Here is a 19,303-nt window from a genome sequence, read left to right as displayed (position 1 = left end):
AAAGGCAAATGTAGAAGGCTACATAGTTCTGAGCAAAACTCAGCTCTCATTGAAAAGATTAGGTTTACTTATGTAATCAAAGACTTGATGACACAATTAACATAAAGCACAGGAAATTTTTCTGATAAAACAAAATCTTTGCTTTCTGGGCAGATTGGCCAAAAGGTTAAAAAAATAACCAAGACCCCAAACCTTCCAGCAACTCTTATCAAGAGCAGACCAATAATCCAAGAAAACTTTGTCCTTTTTATGGAGAGAAACCCAAATTCTATTTTGCACCAGCGTACTTCTGATGTTAAAATTCATTCATTCGTTTTTAAAAACAGTTGTATCCATTCCAACCTTAGCCAGTTTAACCACACATAAAATTTCTTTCCCATGATTTCTATTCCCATAAAGCTTCTATAACTTTCTTTTTACATTCAGATTTTGTCCTGTGTTTTTCCTTTTTCCCATTCTGATATAACCAGTTTAAAATTAGGAAAAACGTACTTTCTTTTCCTTCAACAAAAATTCATCTCCATATGCTTCATACCTTCTCTTTCTGAAAACACATTTTCTACTTCCCTGGCATGTGGAGATGCTTCCCCTACTATCTCAGCAAGTTTTAATTGCATATATTAATTAGAATTCTTAACCCTTAGAAACCTTAATTTCTAGTGAAACTAAGCACTTGTGACCTGCTTGTTATTCCAGCATACTTTAGATTGACAAGTTTATGAATATATTTATTTCATAGTCTCTGGAAGCCTCTGCTTTCTTACTGAACATTTTTTAGATGTGACACAAGACGTGTTTACTGCAGATCGAATTATGTTTAGTGTCTCTGTAATAAGAAGCCAATAGTGGGTCAACTTACATTCATTAATTGATGTTTCTGTATTTTATCTTATTCGGAAGTGATCTAGATAGTTAATAAACTCCCATCATTTAATTTAATTTAGTAAAATTTTGAGGTTTCAAGTTAACAAAAAGATTTGGGAAACTATTTAAATAGACTTAACTATAAAACATAATTCTTGTTGAAAAGTTCGCTCGCAAACTCTTATTTTACTTACATCTATCTAATTCACTTGTTCTTAATAGATGATTACTCATGAAAATTTCATGAGACATTAAAGCAGTTAGCCATCATCTTAAATTATTTTTCTTGCTGACAGATTTTTGTAGTAAAGATAACATAAGCTTATATGACTGTAGTAAATCTAGGTAGAATGAAAGTATTATACTTAATGGCAGTAACTTTAAAAACGTGCCTGTATTAATGAAATCAACAAACTAACTAGCTTTTATCTACTGAAAATTATGTTAGAACATGAAAATTAGAAAAACAATTTGGGTTAGTTTTTATACTTCTGAGTTTTAGGAATATTTAATTCATAAGTGCTTATTTTAAAGATAATTAAATAGTGCACTTTTACAAATCAATTTTGGCAATACAGTCTGTCGATAGGAAAGTGTCACATATGTGTAACATTCATTCATAGACATATGTAAGCACATAGACACCAACAGAGACCTTATGTAGCTTCCATTTTAAAACTTCAGCCACGAATCAGGTACAACAGTATCAAAGTCCCTAGTTTACAAATAACAGTTGAATCCAAATTGGCAGGTGAAACAAGGTGAGGTTATCCGCTCCAATGACTAAATAAAGCTTTACGCTAATATTTGTGGAGAAGACTTTGAAGGTTTGTGTTTGTTCCTGACAAGTAATCTTACAGAGGCTGCGAGTTCGATTTGGAGCAAGACAGGCTCTGTAGCAGCTTGCATTTTAAGAGTCCCCCCTTCTCCCTCAGACCTAAGCCGCTGTTTCAGTTATCTCCTGGGATTTGTTTCAAAGACACGGGAAGATTTACAGAAAGAATGCAAGGTCTCTCCCCAGAGTTTGGGGTCCATTTGTCTCTTGTTGGAAGCCGAGGGTAGCGACTGTTTTAAATTTCCCTGCGTCGCTGGAGTGCAGGCCAGGTGGGCCTGCGGTGCCATGAGCGTCAGGGCCTGTCTGCGGGCAGGGTCTGCGGGGACTGGCAGTTGCTCTCCGAGCTTTGCTTTTCCTCCCCGAGCATTCAAGCTGAAAATCAAGAACTGCGGTTCTCAGTCCTTTTTCATCTCTATTCCTCAAGCTATCCTCAAAGAATTGGGGAACCTTTTCCACGATAATGCTTCGAGGTTGGCTAGCCTGCCCAGCCACACAGTTTTGAATTTGCCTTTTTACATCCAGGGGAAAGTTTTCTGCCGAGGTGGACATGAAAAGATGTCTGTGTCCTGGAACCCCAGGGTTTAGTGCAATGCGCCTTTGAAAAGTCTGTGTAAAGCGTTCAACAAAGGTCTCAGGTTCTTCCTTTTTAGGGGCTCAATTTAACCTTAGACCAATTCACCTGGGGTTGGGGGACGCCTCCACTAATGTTGCTATATACCCTGAATATTAGCCTCCAGCTAAGCCACTTCCTGGTCGTTCAAAGGAGGGCCCATTAGATGGCTGTCTCCTCCCAGGGGGCGTTTCCCTGGGGGCTTCTTGCCTGCCTCCTGATTACAGTTCAGCCGCCGGTGGGAGTGCCCCCCCCCCGCCAGGAGGTCTCTGTAAGTGGGGCTGTGAAGTGGCCATTCGTGGTTTTAAATTCCTCTTTAAATTTGGCAGGATCTGCTGAAAGTGGAGGCGAGAGGGCTTTATAATTTGAAAGGCCTGCTGCTGTCCAGCAGACATGAGTCCTCTGGGTGGGTGTCTAAGCTGTACCTGTGAAGGACATCACAGAGAGGGCCCGGCGCTGGCACAGCCTGGTGACATGGCCCCGCAGAGGGAGCCACTCTGTCTGCCCCGGGCTCTGCTAGACACCCCTCCACCTCCCGCACACCCACCTCCCGCAAGTGTGCGAGCAGCCTGGATCCTCTGGCCCTAGGGGTGAGGCTGGAGCACTCTCTCATCCTACAGGAAAAGGGGCTTAAGGCAGGGGGTGCGGGGGAGGGGAGGGTTAAGGTGCAGGTGTTCAGGGATTTGCTGAGGAGGCGGGCCAGATTTTAAGGAGATTTTATGTTGGCTGTGACTTTAGTTTAAGTCTAATTTCTATTTTTCTGTCTTTTTAAGGCTGTGTTTCTTTGTATTCACATTGCAACTTGGTATTTCCATAGGTATCAATAAGGCAATTGTTTGCAATGAGAGCTCTCTCTAAAGAAAATTTTTCTTTGAAATATAGTCAATTTTAAGGACCCGTTGTTTGATCATTGATGAGTAGGATCTTTTATTAACCTCGGTAACAACTCAAACCGGTAAGCCTTTTTATGGGTTAACTGCGTGCACAAGAGGCGTCCAAAAAGCAGATGCGAAGACACAGCCGTTTGATGAGATCCAGAAAGTTCATTCTCATCTATCCTAAGAAAGAAAAGACCTTCATTGTCATAAACCGCAGGAGCAGGGCACTGCAGGTGGTACGGTCTCCCACGGGAATGGGAGATACTTCCAATCCAGACCCGCTACTGGAAGGGGCTTAACAAGACAACAAGGGCCCTTTATGGACTGGGATCCCTTCTGACAAATTCTCCTAAGAGCTACCATGGTCAGACAAAGAGAGTGCTCCTTGTGACCTCCTGGTTCAGGATCCCAGTCTACCGAATGCATGTCAGTCCTGGTTCAGGATCCCTGGCCACCGAATGCATGTCAGTCCATGTACCTGCTGGCTGGTGGAGGCCAGAGAGAATATTCGTGCTCGTCACAAAGCTAAGCTCTCAGGACCTAACCTCATCCGATTTCCACATAGGGGACCCATAGCAAAGTTGGCCTAAAGAAACGCTGGCCTGGTGAGTACCGTGAACTCACCAGCCTGTGCGGCTGGCTCCAAGAGTAGGTTTACAGGACCCTAAGAGCACATTCTACCCTATGGTTTTCCTCCTTAGGACAAGTGACACAAAAGACACAGGAGAACAGTGACCATCTGACAAGGAATCTTTACCAAAGCCTCTGTACCCCTGGAGCCAGTTCACAGATACTCGGTCCTGCTGCTCTAAAGCTAGGAAAGGACGAGACGCTTCCAGGGACCTGCAGGCAGAGATCTGGGGCCCGAGGTGGCGAGCATCCTCATATCCTGCAGGCGCTTGTCCTGGGGCCCGGGGCCGTTCGGCCGCAGCTCTGTAGGGAGCAGCGTCCAGCCCCACATTAGGTGCCAAAACTGCTGGGGAGAAGACTTCCCTTCTCCTTTCTAGGTTCTTTGGCTGGTCTAATCATGAAATTGATGTAAGACAGACTAAGAGCAGAAAAAATTCAGATTTAATTTTGTACATACAGGAGAGTCCCCCAAATAGGAGGCTCCCAGAGAGTCTAATAATTGAGGCTTGTATGCCGGCCTGGGCTAAGGAGAGGAGGCAGGGGTCTGGACCACAAAAGGGAGGAAGTCAGATCATGAAAAGGTGGGAAGAGCACATGTTGGGTCAACAGGTGCTTGCCCTGCCCTGAAGAGAAAGAAACCTTACAGCTCGCTCTCTTCCCGGCCCAGGCTCCCCACATCAACTTCTCCAATTAGTTAGAAGAGAGGTTAAAAAAAAAAAACTCTTCCTGAGTCTGCTAGGCCTTGATTATCTTCAGCTTAAAATGATCCTCATATCCACTGGGAATATTTTAGGGTCACAGAGTCTGCTCCCCCTCAAATACAAAGGTCAGGTCACCAGAGGAGATGGATTTCCTTGGGTGGGTGCAGCTGTGACCCTGACTGTGGATGTGAAAGTGTTTTGGGAAGTCACACCAGTCATAATCTGGGGACAGGTGGCCTGAAGACACTGCTGAGGTGCTTGACCAGGTTTAGGAAGGGCAAGAGGGCGGAGCCCCATCTGCGCTCCAGAAGCCGACGGCACTAATGCCATGTCTCTGGCAGCAGATGGCGTTCCGGGGCCCAGGCTCCCTGCCACTCTCTCACGAGGGTCCCCATTCCAGTTTCCGAGGTGGAGACAAGCGCAGTCGTCTAGTGGCTCAGACGCAGCCCTTTGCTTATTCCTGAGGCATGGCCCTGAGCACAGCGGTGGGACTTTGGGGCCCTTCTCCTGGGTCTCCGGGGGTGTGGGGGCTCGCAGCACCCTGAGGCTGAGGCGCCGACACCTGGAGCACGGCTGAGGGGTGGGCGGCAGGCCCGGTTGGCCCTGTGTTCCAGCTTACCTGCCACGGAGAAATGGAAGAGGACTGCAAGGTTGTCAGGGCGAGACACGGGCCGTCAGGTGACAGTCTTGTGACAAGCCCGGGGAGCTGTTTCCAGATCCTTGTCGTCTGTGCCGACTTAGGGAGGAAACCAACGGACACAAACCAATTGCACTGTGACCGGCAAACCATGAAGTGCCGGGAGTCTGTAATTTCCCGCGGAACTGGCATTTAGTCAGCACCTTGTGGCTGACGGCCTCAGCCCTGCTGGGTAGGAACCGCAATTAGCTGCCGACACCCTGCCACGCTTTTATTTTTTCTGTACACAGTGGAATTGTAAGACACCGATAGCCAATGCCCTGTGCCTGGCTGTGAAATGGCTCCGTTCAGAGGAGCAAGGAGAATGGGGCAGAGGCTCCAGACCCAGGCCCCCAGGAGGAGGGCAGGCCGCTCCCTCATCCCCCCTGTGGCAGAGCAGCGGAGCCAGCTGGCCTTCGGAGAAGCCACTTCCTCTGCGCCGGCTGGGAGTGAGGTGGACGCCTGCCTGCGCGGGTCTCCTACGTGCACAGTCACCTGCCGTTCCATTCTCCATGCTGAGCGTTTAGGTGCAGGGTGACACAGAGTGGCCACAGGCAGGGATGGGGACGAGGGAGGTGCTGTCAGTTTTCAGGGGAGCCTTCCTTGAAGATCGGGTCCACCCACACGTGCTGAAACTTTGTTGTGGTAGTGGTTTCCCATAACTCGCCCTCCCCTGCTGCAGGAGTTCAGCTCTTTGTCCTCTTGATGTTTCCAAACTAGAACCTGTGGCAGCTGCAACTGTGGGGCGGGGGCAGCTGTGAGCCTCCTCTGCTCTCTGTGGCTCACGCATGGCTTCTTGCAGGGAAATGCAAGGTTTTTCTTAATGTGCACTTCTTAAATGACACCAGAACGGACATCCCACTCAGCATTTAGCAAGAGGGCAACTATTTTCCTAAGATACGGTGGTCATGCACTGAACAGACAAATTTACCTGGCAGTTCCTGGGTCCTCTGACAGCTGGAGCCCAAATGGGAAAAAATCAGGTACTTAGCTCACCGGGGAGGGCACACTGGCTGCTCCCGCCTCAGCCCTGATCTGCTGCAGGCAATGAATCAGGAGCATTTGGCCCGGCGTCGCGCCTTCCATTGGTCTGTTCCTAACATAGTCATCCCGCGTCCGTGTAAACTTATTTATTTCCTAATGCTGGGTGATGGATTAAAAGATAGGTAGAAAATCTTTCTAGAAGAGATAAGATATTGCAGGCTGCCAGGACAGCCCAGCTCTTTTTGCTTGCTCTGTTTTTCCTACTTTTCGGTGCGGAGCTCGGGGCCCAGCATCGTATATCCTGATTAGATGGTGACGATTACTAAGGGGATGTTTTTTAAGCCTATCATTGACACATTTAATTCATTAGGTACCAAATCCACAAGCAAATTTTGGCTGGCCATAAAACATGGTTAATCCAGGGAGCTGCAATAAAAGGTGAAAAATTACGTTCCAGCAACTGTGGAATATTGCTTTTCTGCAGAGACTTTTACTGGTCTACGATATCTTTCTTCATAAATTTGTCTTCTGCGTGCTTCTCTCGGTAACTTAACCATTTATTGTTTACAGACCACAGAATGGCTCAATGATACTCTACAATCGGAAGAAAGTGAAGTACAGGAAAGACGGGTATTGCTGGAAGAAGAGGAAAGACGGGAAGACGACCCGAGAGGACCACATGAAGCTGAAGGTCCAGGGAGTGGAGGTAAAGAGCGGACCGGCCTTCCGGCCCCACCGATGTCCTTTCTGGGTCGCGCTGAGGATGGGATTGCTTTGGGGGACTTCAGTGCCCATCACCCCTGTCGAACACATTTTTGTTTGCCAAGACTCTGCTTGTTTTCTTTTCTTCTCCCTTCTTACCCTACAGCCTCACTCAGGTTTTCCATGAAAGCGTGTTAAACCAATGCGCTCCTGTTCCCGGGAGCCAGGGGAGTGTGGGTGGGGGTTGGCCAGGTCCCCGCAGAATCGTGTGCTGTGTTCATCCCAGAGGGGCCTCCAGGTGCACTGAGAGTTGCAGGTGCTAAGGAGGGAGAGCTGCCTCAGGGGTCTCCCTCCCAAGGTGGCCTGGGGGTCCCAGGGAGCTGGTGATCCCTAACCAGAGCCTCCCCTTATCCCCCACCGGCAAACCCTTCTGTGCCCCTCGGCATGTTTCAGCCTCAGGGAGCTCATGGGTGCTCCAGGTAGTCCAGTGGGCGGTAAGGTGTGCAGGGTTGTTGCCATGCTGGGGCAACGGTGAGACCGCAGGAAGCATCATGGGATCTTGTGCGAGCTTCCTTCTGGGTCCCGGGGAAGATGGGGCACAGTCCTGTTTCCCTGCTGCCATTCTGACTGCACAGGTGCTCTCCTGGGCAGCCATGGACACGTCCCCTGGTTCCTCCTTCTGGGGTTCAAGGGCCCAAGCCAGGTGCCACAGCGCCAGGGGAAAGGGTTGGGCCCGTTGCGCACTCGCAGACTGCTCGGCTGCGAGCACCCGCTTCCCTGAGTCTTGTGGGTCCTTGTAAGGAGTCTTCCCTTTACAGGGAAGATGCAGCAGGTGCTGTCTTCAGCCAGGAGCTGAGAAGCTGGCTTGCGATCGACCTGGTCATTCAGAGTGGTCACGGAAAGGGCTGCGGGAGTCCGCTAGGGCACGAGGATGGACCGCCAGGACCATCTGCCCACGCGGGCTCGGCCGCCCCCCCCCATGCTGACGTTCTTTGTGACGTACTTGTCATCATGAGCTTTGCTGTATTAATCATGTACTTCTCTGCGTGTTAAAAATAGCATCCAATGGATTTTATTGTACTGCCCCACAGAGAGAGATAACTTTGTTTTATGTTTTGTGTGGTTTTTTTAAACACCCAATAACAATGCTTTATGATGATGAACAAAGAGAAGCCCTGATACGAGAAATCCCCGTCCCCTATGTTCCCCTGCATTCACTGTTTGCTTAGCGCAGTTTAAGCAACTGCGAGAAATGTCAACATGCAGACTGCACCGAACATGCTGGTCTGGACCAGCTCTGGGGCCTGCCGAGACAGTGCACACAGAGTATTTGCCTTTGTTACCCAGGGCCTGAGGGGGTGCGGCTTTGTGCTCATCTCAGTGGAGGAAAAGGTGGAGGAGGGGCGAGGGGCCCAGGAATGAGGGCGCCCCCGGGAGGAGCAGGGTCTGCAGGAACTCACAGCCCCAGCCCCGCGCACCTCGGTATACTTCCCCTCAGTGGCACAGGAACCAGAACTGGCTGTAAGTAACAGTGGGATGGGGTTCTCCCTCAGCAGCGGTGCGGCGCCCAGGAGGGAGAAAGCCTGTGTTCATTTCTTCCCCGTGCTGTACATGAGGAGTGGCCCTGGATGGGGTTGGAATGGTTTACCGTTATTTTGGGGCCATGTTTGTGTTTGGAGTTATTGTGGCTCCCACACTTGAGGTCTGACATGCAGGCACGTGGGTGGGGGCCATCTGGACCCTCAGAACACAGAGGAGGGGCTGCGCAGAACCGTGAGGGGTTTCTGAGACTTCCTGGGTACGAGAGTCAGTGGCGGTAGTAATGGCAGGTGGGCTTGGACACGCCTTGGCCAGCAGCACGGAGGTGTGCCCTCAGGTCCTGGGAGACAGAGGTCCCTCAGGTGAGGGCACAGTGTGGTGTCCTCTCCTGCAGGCCTCAGGGAGCTGTCCCGCCCGGGCCTCCGGCAAGCACTGATGGGTTCCCGCTCTGCGCAGGGCCTCGCGGCGGCTGCAGAGAAACGGGGGCCAGAGTTAAACTGAGGAGACAGCTTGTCTCTACCTTGGAGTCACAACAGTGCTGAGGAGCGCAGAGCCCGAGCTTTCGGGACGAGAGCACTGGGAGTTCAGAGTGGGCCCAGGCGGCCAGGGAGGCTTCCTGGGTCGAGGGGATTGCCAGCTAAGCTCCCAAAGTCCGGTGGGACTGTGTGTGTGACTTACATAGCCTTCCCTAGTTTGTTTTTCCCTCAGCGTTGTGGTCCGAGCCACGTCTGTGTTGACACTCAGATCCCCACGTCCCTTTTAACTGCTCTGTCGTATTCCACTGTAGAAGCACCGAGCCACTGTCGAGTGGGCGGACTTTTAGGTCCTTTTCCGTTTTTCAACATCACAGTGCTTCATGTCTGTTTGTGTGTCTGTGTAACCGGGCCTGGAATTGCCGTGTGTGAGGGCTGAGTGGTCTCAGCCTTCCTAGACACGGCCAAATTGCTCCTAGTGGCTGTGCTAATGACCTGTCCACCAGCCCTCAGAAGTGCCACTTGCCCCCCAGCCTGTCACACACTGATGGATGAGCTCTGGGAGCCCACTCAGTTCGAATTTGGGTTCCCTTCATTATTTCTGGATGTGCACGTTCTCGTACCATGGGCGGTCCCTCGCTGTGGCCTGTCTGCTGTGGGCATGGCGTGTAAACAGCCCCAAAGAAAGACTTCACTGGCAGGAGTGGCCGCGTGTCTCCCTGGCGCCTCCCCTACAGGTGCTCCGATCAGGCCGGTGGCTGGGTGGCCCCGAGGTCTTGGGGGGGACAGTGGCAGGTGGTCCTTTCCTCCCAGGACTCTGCCCTGTGGATATACACGGGGCTTGTATATCGCAGGAGGAGGGGCTGTCTGGTTTGGACCCTGCTTTCTCCTGTGGATTCAATCAGGCAGTTCCGCTGGCTCTGCACCCACTTCACCCCAGGCACCGTGCCAGCCAGCTACCGCCACGGCTGGGGGAGGCAGACCACCCTGCGCGGGGCCCCGGAGCTGTGGTTTTCCTGCCGCCAGAGCTGGCTCCCTCAGTTCAAGGACAGATAGAGATATTTGGATGTACCATTTAACACATCGCTTGCAGTAAGTCTTCCCTCAGGCCAGGAAAACTTCCAGCCTGTCGGCGGAACTGCTCAGCAGTCTAGCTTCTTTTGTTCTCTGAGGCTGGGCCCTGGTACACAGGCACCTCAAAGGCACATTGATTTTCTCAGGCAGGCACAGGACGGGGCAGGCATTTGAAGCTGACGAGCCGCTAGGTCCGTGATGAGTTGTCTTGTCTGTGCACCGAGGCGACGCTAGCTCGATAAGGATTCAGGGATGACAAAGGTTGGCAGGGAGGGACAGGAGGGCGCTGCACTGTCAGCATCTCAGGAACGGAAACCTCATCAGGCCTGGGGTCGGTCCTGTCCCAAGCACAGACCCATGCCTGCTTGTCGGGGGGGCTGATGAGGGATCCCTTGAGAGCAGAGGGCGCCCCTGAAGTGTCCCCTTGCCTCCTGGATTGCCGCTCCAGGGGTCCGATGAGCTGCGTGCAGCCAGCGGAGGGGGTATTGCTCTTGGGGCCAAGCTGGAAGGGCCTCTTCACGCTCACAGTGCGTTCTCTGGCTCCAGAAGTGTGCGGGCTGTCCTTGCACCTCCCCCAAGGGAGTGCGGGTGTGTCAGAGCCCAGGCCAGCTGCCGGCCACCTGCCTCCCGGCTGCTTCGCTGCCGGGCTCCCACTACAGAGAGGAGCCGTGCGCTAGGTGCAGCAGCAGCCGCCAGCTGCCGGTCTCCTGCATTCCAGGTGCGCTGTCTCCTTTAACCCTCATCAGAGTGTCCATGCAGAGCACTTGTTGCGCCCGTTTCACAGATGAGAGGTTGAGCCTCAGACAGGGTGCCTCTCCCCTACTCCCCACCACAAGCCAGCCTGGAGCTGGGCCTGAGTCAGTGTGCCTGGCACGCAGCATGAGCTCGTCCCTAGCACCAGTTGCTCCTGGCCCTCAGGCGGAATTTGTCGTTTTTCAGGTCCAGTCAGCACGTCCCCTTCATCCATCAGCCAGCTGTCCACCTGGGTTGGGACAGGTGCTGAGGACACAGTGATGCTGAGAACTCCTGATCTTGGGCGGGGCTGGGGGGGATAACAAAAGGTCAAGCATGCAACTGTAACACGGGCTGGGATGGAGAATCGCGAGGCCCTGTGTGGAGCAAGCACTTAGGAGGGGGCCCTAGGCCGACCCAGCCTTGGGAGGTGGCATAAACACAGGACCAGGCAGGGATTGGAGCTCGGCAGCAACAGGGCCTGCATGGGAAGTCGCCCTGGGCAGTGACAGAGGCCTCTGTAAAACAGGCAGCACAATTTAAAGCAGCAGGTGCCAGGAGCGCGTGGTGTCAGTACTTTCCAACCCCATCAGACCAGATGTTCACCTCGCGGGGACAGGGCTTCCTCTGTTCTGATTGTGGGGCGAGCTTAGCTGGGTGTCCTGCCTTTGGAACCATAGGTGGTCACTGCAGAGGCTGTTGGCTCAATTGTGGTTGCACAAAGACATCCTTCCCCACCGAGCCCGCTCTGCAGCGGACAGGAACCCCCGGCCTGCACCATCTGCCTGGCAGAAGCGCGGGCCGTCCTCTCCGACTGGACTTCTCAGCAGTGAAGAGCATTTGGTTTTGCTGACATGACTGCCTGGGAGCTCCGAGCCCACCGTGGGCGCCGTAGCAGCCGTAACAAGGTTATGTTTTTGGATTCAGCCTCATTAGGACTGATGTTCTTTATTTGGACACTTAGGCCACATATTAAAAAGGAAAAAAAAAAAAGCACCTCTTTTAAAAGTAGGGATGATATTGTAGTTACCGCATTAGGAATTAACAGGGCATGAAATAACTGCCTCGTGGCGATGCCAGATCGGTTCAGCTCTGCTTGCAGCCACGAGATAAATAGGTACCTTGCTTGCAGCTGATAGAAAAATATTTAAAATAGCCAGCCATCACACGCGTGGCGCCCGAGTCAAGTTTGGGAAAGAGTAGTGAACAGACAAGGAGGAAGTTGGCTGATGGAGCGGCTCAACAGCGGAGGTCCCCAGAGAGGCCAGTGAGCCTGCGTGCTGCCACCGTGGGTTTTAAATAGAAGACATGGTTTTGCTTTTCATGACTCCCTGAGCGGCTTTGGTCTGTGGACATGTTATTTCACGCCATTCCCTTCAGAGTCGGCACGCGTCCGCCAGCCGGTTCGTACGTCAGCAGTCCTTGTTCAGAGTCTCTTATTTCCCATGTCTGCCTGAGTCCGTGTTGGCCTTGAGACCTTGGCGCCACCCAGGGTCCCCTCCCGGGTCTTCGGCAGCCAGAGTCACGATCCCTGCCCTGCAAGTGCCCACCACACCGTCGACACCCTTGTTAAGGAAGTGTTCTCCTTGACTTCGTATTAGCTCTGTCCATTTCGATGTGCGCCCACTGCGGAGCTGGTATTTTCCAGGTGCTAGAAAGCCAAGTTTCTAGGCTCTAGATGACCTGTTAAGCACAGAATTGAGAGGCAAGTGAGACAGAATCATGCGTGAAAAACTCACAGAAACATAAAGCTGATTGTTTCAACAGGACACAGCAGTTGCTACTGTACAGGTTCTGGAGTTCATAATAACGGTGTTCCTGGGGCACAGGTCGGGGTAGGTCGCCATGGGAACTGCTCTGAGGGGCAAGGCTGACCAAGCCCTTGCAGGCGCCTCTCTGACCCTGTGATCCAGCCATGGTCTCATGTCTGGGACTCACACCCAGGTCCTCAATTTCCAGTCCCGCTGCCTCTCCTGCTTGGCGCCAAGTGCTGGTGACCGTGGGGTCCCAGCCTCATGACTGGCTCCGGTGGAGAGGGCCCGCCCTTGCAGCGGCGCCTCGGGGGGACTCCCAGCACTCCTCTGAATTTTAATCATCTGAATTTTTGTGCAGCGTTCCGCTGGTACGCTAACACGTTAAAGCTTAATTTCCTGTTGCCTGGATGTGCTTGGGTAGAATCAATTCAGGAGCTCAAATGCATAGTCTTTCCTTAATTTCTAATTACTTGGCATCCCTGGTGACACGTTCCTACCCAATTCATAGAAGTAAAATTTTAACTAATAAACCGCGTTAGGCTGGCTGCATTCTGCGGTGGCAGTAGGGGCCCCCTGGTTGGTGCTGCTCGGCTCACGGAGGCCCAGCCAGGTGGTGGTTTTGCTTCTCCTCCTTAAGGCCCCGTTTCCCTGACCACGGCCAGGTGGCGACAGCAACGATGATGACGGTGTCACTCACTGAGCACCTCCTGAGTCCCTGGCCCTGGGTCCATCTATCGCTTCATATGCACCATCTCATTCAGCAATTGGCAACATCTGTACTAGGGAGGGACTGTCAGTGTCCTTGTTCTTGCAGAAGATATAATTAATTTCCAGGAGGGTCAAAAGCGTATCTGGCAATATCTAGCCAGTTAGTGGGGATCCCACCCAGATTTCCAGTGCCTGATTCCAGGTTTCCGGTTTCCTCGTCACCCTGCCACGGTGGCTACCAAACACCTTGATCCCAGAAGCTGTGTCCTTAGAGCGGGGAGTTCTGGGAGTGAAGTGCTTAAGTACAGCACTGTGCACTGGTGCACAGGTCTCACGTGAGACTGGAAGCAAGGAAGGTCTTTAGGAGGAGTGATCGGCCCCTTCCCGTCACCAGACCACCCTTTCTGATAGCTCCAGCCAGTCAGAGGGGAAGAGCCCATACCATGCTGCTCCTCCAGCCCAGGAACGCGCTCCCTCAGCCACCAAGGGGAAGGTGGGGCGGCCCCTTGCTGCGCTCTCAGTCGGGGGGGAGTCCGTAGTCCAGCACTCTGAACACCTGCCTGCAGGGCCGGGCCCCCCTGAGCCCTGGGCTCATCCAAGTCTTTTGGGAGCCTCTGCTATTCCCATGTCGCCCTGCACTCCGGGCAACATGTTGTGTTCATCTTCTGCTGTGAACCATCCCGGAGCTGCAGCTCTCGGCTTCCAGGACCCGCTCCCTTTGGGGTTGAGGGCTGTGTGCTCACTGGCCCTAGGTAGAGTTGTCAGATTTAGTGCATGCACACAGGCATGCACGTACATGTGAGACAGGATGCCAGTTACATTTGAATTTCAGATAAACAGAAAATGATTTTTCAGTACAGTGTGTCTGTCACATGCAGTGTTTGGGGCATACTTACACTAAAATAGTATCTGTTCTTTGTCTGAAACCCACAATTAGCTGGCACCCTGTGTTTTCCTCTGGCAGCCCTCCGGCCGCTGGAGCAGTTGCCTGGGAGTCTTTGCAGACAGTCGGCTGCTTGGGTATCGGCCTCACTGGAGACCTGAGGAAGTGAGCTGGGCTGCCTCCAGACACCGGATTGACGCAGGGGCCACACACGGAGGGGGCACGCTGGCCACTGCTGAGGAGGGGTGCCCTGGCAGTGTGCTAGAGAGCCCCAGCACTGCCAGGCCTGGGGGCCTCCTGCTCTCTGACAAGTGGGTCCCGGCGGCCTCTCAAATCCCAAAGTGCTGGGACTGCGGGGAGCCCCTGTTCTGCAGCTTTGGCGGCTGCCGCCCTGAGAACGGAAGAGCCGCATGCGAGTGAAAGCTGTGCCGGGGAGGCTGCGAAGGAAATGCGTTTGTAGTTTCTGCCTTCCTTCTATTCCTGGTAGATTACAATATGTGAAATATTTCTCAATTTCCTTTTTAAAACTCAATTTGCGCTTTATTGAGCTAGAATCTCCGTGTCGAAGGTAGAGCAGCAGACTGTCAACTTGGTATGCTGAACTTGTATTTAATTATTATCACAACAGCCCCTCTGCGTCATTGCCGCTGAGCCCACGAGGACACGATTGGGGATTTTAGCGTGTTCACTTACAGTGGGGGCCCTGGACCAGCCCTGTCAGAATTTACCCGGGGCCTTTCTCTGTTTGGGCACCAGCGTGCAGCAGATGCAAGGTTTGATGTTATCCAGGACGCAGCCTGGATTCCGTGAGCATAGCGGACAGCCGTGTCGGCAGCTGGGGATGCCTTTCAAAACATGATCTATATTCCACCCCCTCGGTCAATGACCAGATACGGTTGTCTGCGTTGGGTAAAGAGTATCTCTGGCCTTCACTTGACTGAATAGTAAATTATTGATCTTCTTCACATCTTTCAATTCCCTAATAGCGCCGGGGAAATTTTCTCCTGTCGTGGGCGCTGCGGCGGTCTCCTTGCAGGGGCAGTCCATGTGCAGAGGGCACGGGGCTCCAGGCTTGTCCTAGAAGAGTCACTCCGAAGCCCCTTTAATTGACATTAATGAGTCACCGGCACAGGGAAGGGATATGTTTTGCAAACTAACCAGGTCCACCGTGCTCTGTCTGCTTCCCGCAGGCCAGCCAAAAAGATGCGAAAGCAGGCACAGTGAAGAGCTTTTGTGCTCCCAGCAGAGGCTGGCAGAGAGGCTCAACTCCGTACTTCGCAGATGAAAGAAGGCCGCAGCTCTTCACACAGCTGCCGGGTGGGAGGCGGGAGGCTGGAGGCTGCTCTGATGGGCTCTCGCTGCGGGGGCCTGGCCGCTGCGTGGCTCTGTGCTGGCCCTGCCTGGACGTGAGGCTGGCCCTGTAGGTAGAAAGTGGGGGTCTCATGGAAGAGCGCCTCTCTGGCTCCAGAGGTTGTCTTCTGGACACGCGGAATGGCCTTCCATTTCTCTTTGTATTTCTTAATTCCAATACCTCATAATGCTGTGTGCCCTTCAGGGCATGCCTTAACTTCCTGTTGCAAAATCCTCAGAATGCACACAAAACCTGTGCCCCTGTGGCTACGCGCTCCCCACAGTGTGGTGCATCGATCAGAGTGTCAGCCTCACTCGCGAGCCTGTTAGAAAGGCGGGCCCCCGGGCCCCACCTGGATCTGCTGTGGCCGGGTCTCCTTTCAGGGCGGTGCCCCGTGATTCACAGGCATAGCCATTCACAAAGGGTTGATACACGCCACCCAGGGTCCTCTCTTGCTGGCTCAGCCCTAGGCAGGTGGGGTTCATTTTCATTTAATCTTAGAAAAGGTCCAAAGGAAAATTTCACAAGTTGGTCTGATGTCCATTATTTCACTCACAGCACTTAAAAAAAAAAAATCCAGCTACCACTCCTCGTCCTGCCCTTGGCTACAAAGGAGAGGATAGCTGGGCTCTGGAAGCAGAGCGTCCCCGCTGGCTGTGACGAGACAGCTCCTGGGCCCCGTCTTCTCGGGGGAAGCACCCTGCTCCTGCACTGCGTAGCTCCACTTAGCAGGGCCCTCGCTGTCCGCTGCCGTAGCCCAGGGCTCAGCGTGGTATCTCGTACACATTTGGAGCCCAGGAAACTTTTTTTGAATGGATGGACGAAATGATGAACTTCTTCTGTAAAAGGCTCGACAGTACATAGTTTCAGTTTTGATGGCCAGACAGTGTCTGTCTCAACCACCATAGTAGTTGCCATAGATGATATTTAAGCAATGGGTGTGACTGTGTTCCAATAAAACTTTATTTACAAAGACAAGCTGAGGGCCAGATTTAGACCGTAGATGATACTTGCTGACCCCTGTTCTGGATTATGGCAGCAGACTCTAGAAGGAGCAGTGTACTTACTATGGGAGCTGGTGAGAGAGGTGGGGGACGATCAAGCCTTGCCACAAACCTTTTAAGGACTTAAATCTGAGTGCTGTTATGTCCTAGAACTTGTGTTTGCAGCCTGACAGTGTTCATACTTGGCTTCTAACTCTGCAACAAATTAACGCTTTTATTCACGGCATGCCAACAGTCACATCAGGCAATACTGTGGGTCATGCTGTCCTGGGAGAGTCAGGGTCCCTTCTTTCTCTTTGCTTTTAGTGACAACATGTCCATGGGGCATAGGCTTCTCTGTTCTTAGCCTGAAGATGGGGGCAAAGTCATTTGCAAAGGGCAATTTGGAAGCCGGGTTGGGAAGTGTCATGTTCCTCACGTGTGCCCAAGGCTCTGCAGAGAGGCTAGGGCGAGTCCCGCGGAGGCGCGCCAAGCTCCCTCGTCCAGGGACGGCAGGGCCACAGATGAGTTAAAGGGTCAGGGCACTGTGGGAGAGAGCTGCCTGCACCCCTCGGCTGGCAGTGCTTTGGGAGGAGCCTGGGCGTGTTTAGCGACAGTGTCCCCTAAGTGGAGGCTGCAGGGAGGGTGCGCGCACTGTTTGTCCACATTTAAGTATCTGCATGACACCACGAGAAAACCCCGGTCTTGCTCTTCCATCTTGGCTGCCACCGTTTACAAGCAGCTTTATGACGGACGCAAGAAGGAGGCATTTATTACAAAAGTGTGAGAGATGTTGACTCCTCGCGAATTGATTATTTGGAATTTATTTCATTAAATATTGTAGGCGGCGTGTGATAAACTGAACCTCTGCTGGTTTGCAGCTTAATGATTCACGTGTCTGTGGCGACAACGAAATCAAAGGCTGGGTTTGCCATTTCGGGGGAAGAATATGGATTATTATTCGGTCTGGAATGGGCCTCTTGAGAAGCCTTCCTTGAGGGAACACGTGTGTCAATGATTGCTTCTCCAGACGAGGATCCCAGTGTTTCACTCACGGAAACATAAATTCCAAGCAAGTGGCTGTGTTTCCCCGCCCGTTGGCTCCTCACATCCACTTCTCCTGGGCGGCCTGCTTCTGCCCCTCGGTCAGGGTCCAGCGTTCACGGCCCTTTGATCCCCATGCCTTTGTTTTCCTGTCTGTGATTTTTCATGCTGAAGTCTCTGCTGAGATCTCATATGGCAGCACCTAAGATGCTGGTGGAGACCACGAGAGTGTCTCGTTTGCTTGAAATTTCCAGAGATTTGTGTTAAGCCCCGGGGAGGCCACGAGTGAGGCTTGGATCTGAGCACATGGGGGGAAGTGTGGTCAGCTCGCGCCAGATCCACCTGCGGCCCTGCACCCAGCCGTGCAGACGTCGGCAGGCAGCCAGGCTTACCTGGCGGTTGCACCTGCTCGAGGACCTCAGGCGGGAGTGCTGTGGGGCTCTGCCCATTCTCAGGCGACACGGAGCCAGGAAGGCTTAGCAGGTGTGGCTGTCTAGCCAGCCACCTGAGGACAGGCAGTGCAGAGGAGCTGCCAGGTGACGATGAGTGAGGATGACAAGTGTGAATGCCTTCTGGGGATGTTTTGAAGGTATCAACGTTGTCTGAAAGCTCAAGTTTGAAATACTCTTTGACTTCCTGTTATTTCTGACACAGCACACAAATGGTTAAACGCTGTAACCTTTTCTCTGTGCGGCTGTGGGAAACCAGCTTGGGAAACCCCAAGATGCCTTCCTGGCCCACGCGCAGCACAGCCGAGACGCATGCTTAACCCCTTTCCATGGTGGACAGCCTGAAATGGTATTTTACTTAAAGCCCTCACTTCTTGTGTGCTTCTATACGTGGAATTAGACCTAATTGTCAGTATAATGCCATATGAAGTTCAGTTTCCCCAAAGACTCCACACTGAACTGCGCAGCAGTTACTTCTCACAAACAGAATGTGCTCGGTGCTCCGTGGGACCAATCAGTGCGGGAGGAAGTGTGTTGCTGCTGACCTTTAATTGTTTAATGGCTGTGAAATCCTTGATAGTCTAAATGACAGCCCAACTGAAGGGTGGGCAGAATGCAGCTCCCTCCGACTCTGTCTCTCCAGTGGGCTGCGTGTGGGTGTTGTTCTCACCAAATTCATTCCCCTGGTGCGCTGAACTCCCCAGGCTCCCTAAAGGGGACAGCAGCCGGGACAACTCTCTCACATCCTGGTTGGCTTTCTCGGCTTCAGTCTCAGCAGCACCAAGCACAGCAGTTTACGTCTCCTACACGACTGAGCGAGCTGTGGGCAGCAGGCCCATCAGAGCCCCCAGGGTCTGCTGGGGACGGGGCCTCCCTGGGCCTGCGCGGGGCTGCCCTGCCAGGGTGCTCCGAGGGACACTGGCTCGGGGCGGGTGCAGAGGGGCCGCACAGCTGCCTTGTCCTGGGAGGCGGTTAAGTGAACCTCATTGAAGCCGCTTCCCCTCCAAATTGATGAACACTTTCAGACAACTATATGAAATGTTTGGAAACGAGACACAGCACAGTATTTTGGCTGTTGTTTTTTTTTTCCTTTCACAACACCTGGCAATAAAATTCTCAGGCTAAATACCAGATGAGTGTGCCTCATTATGTCTAGTAACTTCGTCTATAACTTTTCTAAGCCCTCCAGATGGAAGCGCAGTATAAATGTGGAGAGCTTGAGGAGGGGAAATGAAAATAAATGCGCCAAGAAATAAAGAATCTGTTTTTTTATCCTTTCTTTTGCAAATAGTGTTTGCAATGACATATTGTGAATGGACTGAATTATAACAAAAACAGAAATGAAACAGAGCTTGGGGGTAGGAAGAGCAATTGTTACACTTACTTTAACTGATATAATGCAAAGCAACGCTTTTTACACTCAATTAGTTTGC

General features: G+C 52.3%; 1 protein-coding gene across 1 annotated transcript in view; it reads left to right on the top strand.

Annotated features, from left to right (window-relative positions):
* CAMTA1 (calmodulin binding transcription activator 1) overlaps nt 1-19,303 on the top strand; it is a 723,509-nt gene that overhangs the window by 346,478 nt on the left and 357,728 nt on the right. The window contains exon 5 of the mRNA XM_054579829.1: nt 6,749-6,884. Within this exon, the coding sequence (XP_054435804.1) occupies nt 6,765-6,884 (120 nt within the window). The 5' untranslated portion in view covers nt 6,749-6,764. The remainder of the gene's footprint in view (nt 1-6,748; nt 6,885-19,303) is intronic.

This window comes from Pteronotus mesoamericanus, unplaced genomic scaffold (assembly GCF_021234165.1).
Source record: "Pteronotus mesoamericanus isolate MK-2021 breed Mesoamerican mustached bat unplaced genomic scaffold, CSHL_Meso_final contig_557, whole genome shotgun sequence".
Classification (NCBI taxonomy): domain Eukaryota; kingdom Metazoa; phylum Chordata; class Mammalia; order Chiroptera; family Mormoopidae; genus Pteronotus; species Pteronotus mesoamericanus.
The sequence above is the reverse complement of the archived record's forward strand: the minus strand, read 5'-3'. Positions and strand labels throughout refer to the sequence as shown.